Source organism: Podarcis erhardii (assembly GCF_964252035.2).
Source record: "Podarcis erhardii genome assembly, chromosome: 7".
Taxonomy (NCBI): domain Eukaryota; kingdom Metazoa; phylum Chordata; class Lepidosauria; order Squamata; family Lacertidae; genus Podarcis; species Podarcis erhardii.
Window position 1 is genome coordinate 12,928,449 of NC_138511.1, and position 11,629 is coordinate 12,940,077.

The 11,629-nt window shown below is 48.9% G+C and overlaps 1 protein-coding gene and 1 pseudogene across 2 annotated transcripts in view; one reads left to right on the forward strand and one right to left on the reverse strand.

Moving 5' to 3' along the window:
* TMEM116 (transmembrane protein 116) overlaps positions 1–4,669 on the forward strand; it is a 39,853-nt gene extending 35,184 nt beyond the window's left edge. The window contains exons 9-11 of the mRNA XM_081871233.1: positions 119–263; positions 714–787; positions 3,890–4,669. Coding sequence (XP_081727359.1) covers positions 119–263; positions 714–787; positions 3,890–4,099 — 429 coding nt within the window. The 3' untranslated portion in view covers positions 4,100–4,669. The remainder of the gene's footprint in view (positions 1–118; positions 264–713; positions 788–3,889) is intronic.
* A 1,186-nt stretch (positions 4,670–5,855) lies between these two features.
* LOC309347572 (disintegrin and metalloproteinase domain-containing protein 21 pseudogene) lies at positions 5,856–9,273 on the reverse strand (annotated as a pseudogene). Its single transcript has one exon. The product of its transcript is annotated as a disintegrin and metalloproteinase domain-containing protein 21 pseudogene (transcript).
* Positions 9,274–11,629: the final 2,356 nt, after the last annotated feature.

Here is an 11,629-nt window from a genome sequence, read left to right on the forward strand (position 1 = left end):
TGTTCCGGTACTTCCGGGTTTCCCGCAGTCCATAACCCGAAAACACGTAACCTGAAGCGTCCGTAACATGAGGTATGACTGTAGTAGATTCTGATAACTGGTTTTGGTTTTTCTGCAGGTTTTGCTTCTCCAAGCCAGAGGGCTGTACAAGAGGTTTCTGAATTCAACCGGCTACGTGGGCGATCAGGAGTGGGCGATGATTAAGATGGTAGAGCAAAGAGTGTTTTTGTACCCCATGATATTTTTTTGCTGCTGGGGTCCAGGTAAGGAAAGCTGGGGAATGCCCTGCCTTTGACAGTCTGCCTTGCTACGTGTCTAGAAAGTCCATGAGAGTTACCCCCGGATAAGTAGATATAGATATATCTGTGGCTTGCCCTCTCAGATAAGTTAATTTAAAAGAAATAAATAAAACAATGTTCCTTCTTACCTTTTCTCCCGATAACCCACAAAAAAAGTATTCTGGAAAATTAGGGGCAGGTAATGATGGGAATTGTAGTCTGAAAACATCTGGAGGGCTGAGGTTGAGGAAGCCTGCTTTAAAGTTTGGAAGTTTGCCACCCTGGGACTTCTTTGAGAGGATACAGGTTTAATAAGTAAAACAAATAATTGGCTGGGGTAATAAAAGCACCTAGCTATGCCTTACTGAAGTCAATTTGGGGCTACAGCGATGTGATTTTATTGGTAACTGAGTCCTCCCCTTTTGATTTTTCCAGCCTTTATCCTTGGAATCTTCAGACTGACATCTTTGGAGCACACCAGGCTGTACATGGGATTTTGTGTTTTAGAGGTAAGCATTGTGTTAATCTTTGAAGCCCTGAACAACTTAGGTCCCGGGTAACTCAGAGATCGCCTGAACCCTCGATCACCTGCAGGAGAGTCTTTGCTTGTGCCCCAAGTTTATGAGGCAAATTTGACAACAACAAGAAGCAGAGACTTTAGTGTTGTTGGCCCAGTCCTGTGGAACTCTGCGCCACTAGAGATTTAGCAGGTGCCTTTTTGTGCCAGGTTTTCAATGCCCGCTGAAATTTTTTTCTTTTCCATCAGGCTTATGCAGGCAATTAAGAATGCATTCCCCAACCCCACAACAGTTATCCGATTTCTGATTTTAACATTTTTATATGGTTTTCATTGCATGGTTTTATGTACAGTTGTTGTTTATTTTTAAATTGAATACGGTTCTGAGAAATACAAATTCAAATGCGAGCAGCCCTGTTACCTTGCTGAAAACAAGCAGGTCTGGGCCCTGTCAATGCCTGAGCAAGTGATTGTGGAAATGTTCAGGGTAACAGGAGAGGATATATTGTTTATTAATATCCTTCCTAACTTGCGCTAGCAATTTCCTTTCCTTAGCAGAGTTTACATTCCTCTTCTCATGCACAGCAAATAACTGGTTGCAGGCTCGTGTGAGCCTCTCACTATTATACAATTCAACCTGTCTCTGATTGAATTGTACGTTCCTGGTAAATTCCCTTGAATCCTTCTTAAAAAGAATAAAGATGCCACAATCTTATTCAAAGATGATAAAAATAAGTTTACTCACATCAGTTCACAGTTGGATCCCTGAAGGCAAACTTAGTTACCCATATGTACATGTGGATCTACCCCATATGGGGGAATAATCCCAGTGCTGCTGCTAGCTGAGAGCTAGCAGAGCAGTCCTAGCTTAGAAGCTGGTCAAACGATGAAGGAAGTCAAAGAGAAAGAGGGGAGCTGTGTGACTTGTCCTTTTGTTACCTGGACAGGTAAGGTCACGCCCACCTTCTATCACATGCAAAAGGAAGGATGCTCCAGCCAAGAGGAACAGGAAGTTTTGACTGGCTGGACCAAACATTCCCTCGCATGTCTTCTCTAGCGTTACAAGGAATGTTGTACTTGACTGCCTCTCATGGATTACATCCCACAGTGATTGCGTGGGAGCTACATTTGGATCCCTCTGGGCTCCGTGACGGAAGCTGTCAATGCAAGGAAAATAAATAAAAATAAAACAAACAATGTGAGCCTCAGGTCAACCCCTGACGGCACCACTGATATGACCAGCGCTGCAGACAATGGGACCTATGGGCTAGCCCTGCATGGTGGGCCCTTTGCCCCGACTGCAGCTGGGGAAATAAAGCCACATTAAAATGAATCCTAAAAACTAATAGCAAACTCATTCTCCACCTGCCAATTGCACCGTCCACCTTCCAAGAGAGAGGAAAGCATCACTCAAAGTTTGCAGAAGTTCAGAAAATATGTTGGAGTAAAGGTAAAGGGACCTCTGACCATTAGGTCCAGCCATGACCGACTCTGGGGTTGCGACACTCATCTCGTTTTATTGGCCAAAGGAGCTTCCGGGTCATGTGGCCAGCATGACTAAGCCGCTTCTGGCGAACCAGAGCAGTGCACGGAAATGCCATTTACCTTTCCGCGGAGCGGTACCTATTTATCTGCTTACACTTTGAAGTGCTTTCGAACTGCTAGGTTGGCAGGAGCAGGGACCGAGCAATGGGAGCTCACCCCGTTGCGGGGATTCGAACCGCTGACCTTCTGATCGGCAAGTCGCAGGCTCTGTGGTTTAACCCACAGCGCCACCTGTGTCCCGTTATGTTGGGGTAGGGGAATGGTAAAACAGCCCAGGCAAGACAGGAACAGGTTTTCCTGTCATCTCCAGCTGGGTGAGAGTGCCTTTTTCAAAAATGATTTTTTATGAAGACAACTCTGCATACAGCTTGTTCGCTTCAGCCCTGTGTGAGCTGGCTACAACTTATTGCCTAGGCTTGTAGGGTCCTGCCCGCCTCTGCTCCCCCCTCTTTTTATCTTCAGGGCTCAGTGGTGGGAGGGAGGGCAGAGATAATCACCAGCACCCCCTCCGCCCCCCAGGTCTCAAGTTTGGGCTCTGAAATCTATGGGGACGGGGGTGCTCCTAACCTGGCAAGTCTACTGAGCCTGTTCAGGAGCTACACAATGCTGATCGACTTTTGCTTTTGGGCAGGTGGGTTGTTTTTCTATAGAAAAAACAGGATGGAGAAGGAAATGGAATTGTCATGCTTAACTAGGCCTTTTCCAGGAGGGGAGGCGAAAGGGGTTGCAGTGCGCTGAACCCCGCTGCAGCTCTTCTTTCAAAATGGCACTGGGTTTGCTCATTCTGAAAAGCAAATGGGGATTTTTTGGGGGGGAGTGGCTGCTCTTTGGGGCCACTCGGTTTATGGAATTTCTACCCCAGTATCTTCTCAGATGACAATCTACACTGTTCCCCCTCCCTGTGTTGCCATTTTATTCTCACACCAACCCTGTGAGGTATGTCAGGCTGAGAGTCAGGCTGAGCAACAGGTTCAAGACAACCCAAGGAGAGTCGTGGGCAGTATTCATGTTATTTCATGTCAAAGATTTATATTGGGGAGGGGCAGCGGTAGAGCACCTTGTTTCGAATGCGGAAGGTACGAAAAGGGAGGGGGAAAGCTGAGGCAAACAATTTCAGAGGAGGCCTTTTTGTCTGTTTAAAGATGTGGATAAGGAGACGGAATACATTTAAGGGTGGAAAACAAGACGATAGCCAAAGAAAAGCACGGTAAACAGCAGCGACAGTGAGGATAGGAGACTCCAGAGGCTGGAAACAGACTACGCCTCAACATGAATGCAAAGTATTTCGTGGAGTTCGACCAGTGGCTTTCAGGCAAGGGTCCCTCCCAGACCTACCTGGAGGTGCCATGCAGATCAAGGGCTTTAGTTCTGCATTGTGGTCCTTCTCCCAAAAAAGTAAATTAAGGAGCTAGTCCTCATGGTCTTGGGGGGGGGGGGGAAGAGCTGGTTGAAATGGCACCGCCGGATTCTGCTGCTTCAACTGGAATTTGGCTGCTCTCCAGTTCTGCTGCAGCCACTGACCCTGCCCGTCTCCCCATCTCTCTTCTAGGCCCTGACGGCGTCATCCCAGGGCCTCCTGAACTGCGCCGTTTACTGCTGGACCCAGCATACGTTCCGCTGCCTGAAGCGCAGGGCCTGCCAAGACGGCGAGACCCAGACGCCGCTCCTGCGGTCCCAGAAGAGGTTCTACGAAAGCACGCTCCCCGCTGCTGGACGCCAGGTGGAGGCCAAGTCCGCTGCGGGCTCCACGGCGCTGTGAGCAAGGGAGCTTTTGGAGTCCCTCTGGCTGAGCACCCGAAACTCTCTCCTCCCACTCCTTTGGCACCCTCCTCACTGCCACGTATTGCCGGAGGGGAACGTGGGCAGCCCAGCCACCTTGGCCCACCAGGCTCCCCACCTGATCCCACCCATGCCCTGCCAAGTTAAAGAGACCTTATCCAGTCCAGCGCCCTGTAACCTATCAGGTGGGAGGGAACAGCCAATAACTTTGGCATTCAGAAAAGGACTGGTCTACACAAGGAGCAAGACTGCGACTGGCCAGCGGCGGCAGCAACGGCAACCTCTCCCCAATGAGCCTTTTGGTGGAGCAGGAAAACTGAGGTTTCGTCATGGGACCTGGATGGTGTGTTTGACAACTGTTATTTATATGGGTGAGGGGGAGCCTCTTTTAATTCTGCAGCGGTTCCTGTACAGGAGATTATTCCAGGACTGTGTTGGAATCTGGATGTGTGTGATAATAGGCTGCTGTGGGGCTGACCTTTTCTTCCTCAGAGATGCTTGTTTTTGTTGTTTTCCGCTCGACAGTAAAGACAAAAGGGAACATGTGGCATTTATTGTCTTGGATATTATTATTATTATTATTATTATTATTATTATTATTATTACTACTACTACTGCTGTTAACATTTATATGAGCCAGTGTGGTGTAGTGCTTAAGATCGGTGGACTCGTAATCTGGTGAACCGGGTTCGCTTCCCCGCTCCTCCACATGCAGCTGCTGGGTGACCTTGGGCCAGTCACACTTCTCTGAAGTCTCTCAGCCCCACACACCCCACAGAGTGTTTGTTGTGGGGGAGGAAGGGAAAGGAGACTGTTAGCCGCTTTGAGACTCCTTAAAGGGAGTGAAAGGCGGGATATCAAATCCAAACTCTTCTTCTTCTCTTCTTGTATCTCATCTTTCCTCCCAGGAGCTCAAGCTGGCTTACCTCCTACTGCTCCCCACTTTATCCTTACAATAACCCTGTGAGGTAGGTTAGGCAAAGATACTGTGACTGGCACAAGAGCCACCCTGTGAGCTTCATGTCTGAGTGGGGATTCGAACCCAAGTCTCTCCCAGACCTAGTCCAGCTCTCTAACTACTGCACTATCACTGACTCATACACACACCACACCATCGTGTGTGGTGTGTGTGTGTACGCTTGTACACACCGAGGGGACCCTTTGAATACATTGCGAGTTGTGCACATCTCTGCATGCTTACTTGGAAGCAAGTGCCACCCCTGCAATGGGACTCCCTCCTGGGCAAGTTTGAGCAGCCATATAAGCATGTCTCTCTTCCATCATTTGCTCAGCCTAAGCTCAGCTTTGGCCAACATGGTGTCCTCCAGCCGCTTTGAACCAAAACTGCCCTCAGCCCTGGCCATCAAATTGCAATAAGAGAATCTTGTGCTCAGGTCCTGCTTGTGGGTTTACCACATGCCTCTGTTTGGCCACTGTAAGAACATGATGTTGGACTTGATGGGCCATTGGCCTGAGTTGGCAGGACTCTTCTCATGTTATGTCTTTGCTGTTTCACCCTGGATGAAAAGGGCGAGTGAGGGAAAGCCAAGTTTGTACACATGGTTAATTGTGCAAACCCTAAATGCTAGTGAAACGACACTTAACGGTCCTTGAAGTTCTGAGTTAGTCACCCAACAAGGACAAACTATTTTACTACTGCTAGGTTACACAGCACGGAGTGAAACATTTGATTTCATTAAACTATTTCAGTGCATTCTTCTTAAGGCTTTTGCAACTGTGGGAAAATGCAAATTTTATTAGAGCAAAGACCGTATTACAATTGCTCCTATTATAAGGACTATATACAGGGGAAATTTATTTCTGGGATGAGGGAGCATGTGCGCCGCCCCCGACATACGGCTGAACTACAGTTCCCATCAGCCACTGGCGCAGCATGGTCAACAGCCAGGGAAGATGGGAACTGGAGTCCACTTGCCACCAACCTCTGCTTTATTATAAATGCTTTGGAGTGCAGTCGATGTCTTAACAGGAGGTCCAAGGATGCCTTGAAATGTCCACAAGCATTACTCTTTGGAATCTGTAGAGTCCAATCCTTCCTTTACTTTGCAAACGTGACAGGAATCAACTTTGTCAACATCTGGGCTGCTGCCTTGCAGATTCCCTCCAACCCGTGAGCTGGTGAATCGCCTATACCATTCTGGTAGCTTCCACAGCCTTGGCACAATGAAAGTGATAGCGGCAAGAACCAGGACTCCTAAAGGGATCACTGTTTCAAAAGCTCGTTTCACGACTTTTGTGCTCCAGTTCTGCCTTGGATACCCACCATCGATGCTTCCCCCAGACCCCCAAAACATGCAGTTCGGAGGGGCCCAGCCGCTGTTGCAGTGGCAGTTATTGCGGTTGTTACAAACACCTCTGTCATTGCACTTTTTTTGGGGATCACACACTGCCTTCTTCCTGGAAATGCACATATGGTTCTTGCAGAGTTTCCCAGGGCCACATGGAGTGCCGTCAGGCACCATTCCGAGATCCACAAAATCTGTCCCGCCATGGTAGGCCACGCTCCAGCAGCTAGCACTAGTGCCTGGCAACTCAGTGGGAGTCACGGTATAGTGTGGTATTGAAGGTATGTCTCTGACGTTGGTACACTGAACTCTCCCGCACTTTACGTCTTGAGGCTGGCATTTCACAAAAGTACCTCCTGTCCAATCCCTGCCACAGTTGCCATACGCATCCCCCACAGTATTCCGAGACCGAAAGCAGGATGCTGGAGCCGCTGTGGCTCCATAGCCAAAGATCCTGGCGCACAGGTAGTTGTGAGTCCAACACTGCTTGGCATAACAATGGGAATGGTGTTTGCTGCACGGCGTCCCATCTTGCATGTACACATCATTGGGGCACCACTCAGATTTCCCACTACAGTACTCGGGAAGGTCACACTCATTGATCTGAATTCGACAAAGTTCTCCACTTGGAAGGAAGTGACAGTTTTTACAACATGGCCCAGAAGAGCATTGTGCACGTGACTTCAAGGTGCAGTCAGGGTTGCAGCAAGGATTCTGCTTGCACCTCGGCGTGCCGCCGCAGTCGCATTCTTCTCCCTTATCCAACACTCCATTGCCACAATGCTTGATAGATGGTATTTTTTGGGGCCTGTTGTTCAGGCAGTCCAGGTACCCTTCCAGCACAAGTTCTGCAAAATTGTGAACGCTGCAGTTGCTGAACTTGTTCGTTTCTGCCTGGTACGAATGCATGACACAGGTTTTGTATCCTCCACAAACACAGTTGGGTTCGTCGTGTTCAAGCCCCATGTGATGACCCAACTCATGGGACATGGCCCTTGAAAAGAGAATTGGATTCTTCTGCAAGTAGCTCAAAACCCCTGCAGAATAGCTTGGCCTGCAGATGGCACTACCGTATGACTTCCCGAGGGTGTGCTCGAACTCCTGGTGAGTGAGCAACAGGGCTGTGTCGTGCTTCATCCACTTCGCAAGACCGTTCACTCTCCAGCTGTTGAAATTATTCAGAAGCAACCCAATGTCATTTGTAACCTCGAAAGGGTTGCCTGTGTTCCAGATCTCCAGTCCAATCAGGACAACACTTGTGTGTAGCACCCGGAAGTGCACACCCATTAAGTTAACTATGTCCAAAATGAGGTATGCCATCCTGGTTTCATTGGCACCTTCAAACTGAAACAGCTTCTCGTCCACAACAATGTACAGTTCAATGTATTTGGGGTGCCTTGGGTCACGCCGGGTCCCTCTTTCCGCCCTCAGTTCTTCTGCCTGACGCTTTGCAACTGGAGCTCTCATTCCACACATACAAGGCTTTGGTTCGTTGATCAGGTAGAGAAGGTGCTGAAAAGCTGAAGAATCGTGGAAAGGCTCTATGCCATAATTTCTGTCTCTGATACTTAGGAATCCTGTCAAGCCAGAGCAGGTCTTCAGAACCACAAGCGAATTGGCTACGCCATCCACATGCCCTTCGTGGTAGCATTCAACAGGGATGTAGGGATGACTTGCGATCCTTCTGCCCTGGGAACTGTATGTGAAGAGGGGGAGTTTTTTGACCAGAAAGTCGTGCTTCCTGGGCTTCAACTGAATGACGTAGTCCTTTCCTGATACATTGAGGATATAGGAAAGTTCACCCTTCTTGGCTTTCCCTCCCCAAAGCACCAACCGCCTTGGGGTGATCACTTCATACGACGTATACTCAGGAGCAGGAAATGAGCTGGTGGGAAGGAGGAACCCCAGCAAAATAACAGGATTCGTCAACTGCAGAACCAGCCATTTGTGGAGGCCACCGCTGCCACGTGCCATGATTTGCTTCCACTATTCACTATCCTTAAACAGCTTAGAGTAGAGAGGAGACAGACTGGGCTTTCTGACTTCACATCCCCACCAATCATTAATTCTCAAGAGGCTTTTTTAGACTTGTCAGCGTGCTCAAGAAAACACAAGGCAATTCCTGCCACTGCCACCATCTCTCTCTTGATAGTCGTCAACATCATTTGGTTGTGAGAGAGTTCAAAAAGGTGAAGTGGCCACTGCTGTCCGGCATTTTCAAATGGAGTTAGGGTAACCAAAACACTGGCCGTCCTTAAACCTTTGACTCTAAAGGCCTCCGCAACTTTAGGGCCTAGGCACCACCAGTTTCTCTTCTCAGAAGCTGTTGTGGTCACCTTTCCGGGTGATAACAAGGACCAAAAGGAGGAGGGGTGGACACCAGAGAGAGGAAGATACCCCAATAATTATATTCCTCCAGTCCCAGGAATTCTCATTTAATCTTCTAAAGTGTATTTCCAGAGACTTCTAGATGACAAAGGAGACGACAAAGAGGGAGGAGGAACCACCATGCCGGTTCAAATGTCCTCTCCTGTAGTGGGAAATTCCAGGACCAGGCCAACAGTTTCTCATGCTTTTTTGAATGTGGACATTCCATCGGCTGAGGCAGGTGGGCATTGGAAGAGCACGGAACACGGTAGAGAGCAGCTGTTTGCTATTCTCGATGTGGATCAGGACCCACTTATTGCTGGAATCCTGGCCAAGAGGGCTAACCTAGGCCACATTCACACTGTGGGTTTAAAGGGGAATTGTGAAGGAAGAGTATACATGAGTAGCCAACTGTGACAGGGGGAAAGGTCAGGCGGGCTAAAGCTCAGAATGATCTCAGGCTTGCAAGAGAGGTGAAATATAATAATAAAGGTTTATTTGGCTATGTTCAAAGCAGCAGGAAGAACAAGCAAGTGGTAGGTCCTCTGCGGGGAGAAAATGGAGAAATGCTATTGAGTGACAGAGAGAAGGTGGAGGCTGCTCAGCGCCTACTTGACCTCTATCCAAAAGGAAAGCTGTGCCCAACCTGGTGATAACACCAAAAACAATGCAAGGCGGGAACTGCAGCCCAATATAGGAGAAGTGGTGGGAAAGGAACACCTAGCTACGTTAAACAAATTAAAAGCTCCAGGGTCTAATGAGCTGTACCCAAGGGTACTAAAGGGGTTTGAGAATGTAATCTCAGAGCCTCTGTCTATAATCTTTGAGAATTCCTGGAGAACAGGTGAAGTCCCTACAGACTGGAGGCAGGCAAATGTTGTCCCTGTTAAGTTGTGGGTGAACATATCAGATGACACAGCGATTCTTCAAACAGCTCTTCTTTTTTCAGAGGCCAGAACAGGAACAGAGCTGAAGGGCTCAGTCAGCCTGCTTATATAGAGCTCCAGTACACATAATTGTTACAACTTTCTAAAACTATCCAATCACTGAATGTCACTTTCGATCCCTTATTTGAACACTTATCTACAGTATGTATACCCCTGCTGGCCCAGGGTGAGACCTTCACTACATAACACCCCTCCCCACCGAGATAAGGCGTTAGTTACAATCGTAATAGTTTCCTTATATACAGCACTACACATTGGTTCAGTTAGGCACAAAAGCATATCGGTTACATTTCACATACTTCCATTAGACCAACAGTATTACATGTCCAACAACATAGTCCTTTAAATAAGTTGGGCGCTTGGAAACTCTGCCAGACTGCCGGGGAGCGGTACCCAGGTCCGGTGGGCTGCCCGATTCTTGCTGAGGCTGTGGCGTGACCCTAGGTGGCGTTGAAACCAAGTCCCCTGGATCTGCTGCTGTGGGTGGAACCTCCGCAAGTGGAGTTGGCGGAATGTCAGGCACAGCAGTGGTCTGAGTCTGTGGGAAGTCCGGCAGACCCTCTGAAGCGGCTTGGTTCGGCTCCTCGCCCCCAGTTTGTGAGAAAGGTGTAGGTGGAGCCTCACCATCTGTAAGTGTCTGTTCCGGAGCCATGAGCGCAGTTGGGGGCACTGCAGTAGTGCCCAAGTCCCCAACCCTGTGCCTTAGCTGGTCTATGTGCCGGCGCCACAAGCGTCCGTCTTCGAGCGCCACCTGGTACGAGCGAGGTCCAGTGACTCCCACTACTGTGGCTAGCACCCAAGGAATGTCCCCCACAAAGTTCCGGGCAAAGACCTGGTTTCCTGGAACAAATGACCGTGGCGCGTTGGCACTGCCTGGGGGTTCGGCCGCGGAAAAGTCCGGGTGCAGCCAAGCCGGTCGAGCGGAGACCTGAGGCGGCGGCCCATAAGCAGTTCGGCAGGACTCCACCCTGGGGCTCCATGAGGGGTGATGTGTTGCACGAACAAGTATTCAGCAATCCGCTCGTGCCAGTCTCCCTGGTCCAGGCTCGCCAGTGCCTCTTTTGCCGAGCGCACCATTCTATCCGCTTGCTGTTGCTGGATGGATGAAATGGTGCCGTTAGCGCATGGTAGATGCCCAGTCCCAAAAGGTATAGCTCAAAAGTGCCTGAGGTGAACTGCGGTCCGTTGTCGGAGACGAGGACACCAGTATACCCATGCATTTTGAAAAGGCCTCGCAGCACCCGGATGACTGCCTCGGTAGGGGTGGAGGGCATCAGGGCCACCTTACAACTTTCTAAAACTATCCAATCACTGAACGTCACTTTCGATCCCTTATTTGCATAACTATCTACAGTATCCCCCTGCTGGCCCAGGGTGAGAACTTCAGCACATAATGGTCCCCATCTTCAAAAAAGGGGGAAAGAAGACCCAGGTAACAACCAACAAGTGAGCACCAACATCAATACCAGGAAAGGTCCTAGAACAGATAATTCAACAGTCAGCCTGTGAGCATTTAGAAAAGGATGCTGTGATTAATAAGACCCAGCATGGGTTTCTCAAAAACTAAGTCACGCCAGACAAATCATATTTCTTCTTTTGATAGAGTTACAAGCTTGGTGGATCGGGGAAATACTGTGGACATAGTGTATCTTGATTTCAGTAAGGCTTTTGACAAAGCCCACCCATATTCTGATGAGGAAGATGGTAAAATGTGGGTTGAATTAGGTTAACAGGTGGATTTGTAGCTGGTTATAGCTGGTTGACTGGATGACTGACTGAATTCTGGGTCTGGTGAGACACTTGCATGTTTGCATGTCTGGGCCAGTTCAAACTGCTCTGGGCAAGTTGGAACCTACCTGAACCTTTTCTAACTGGTTTGGGCTGGTTTGA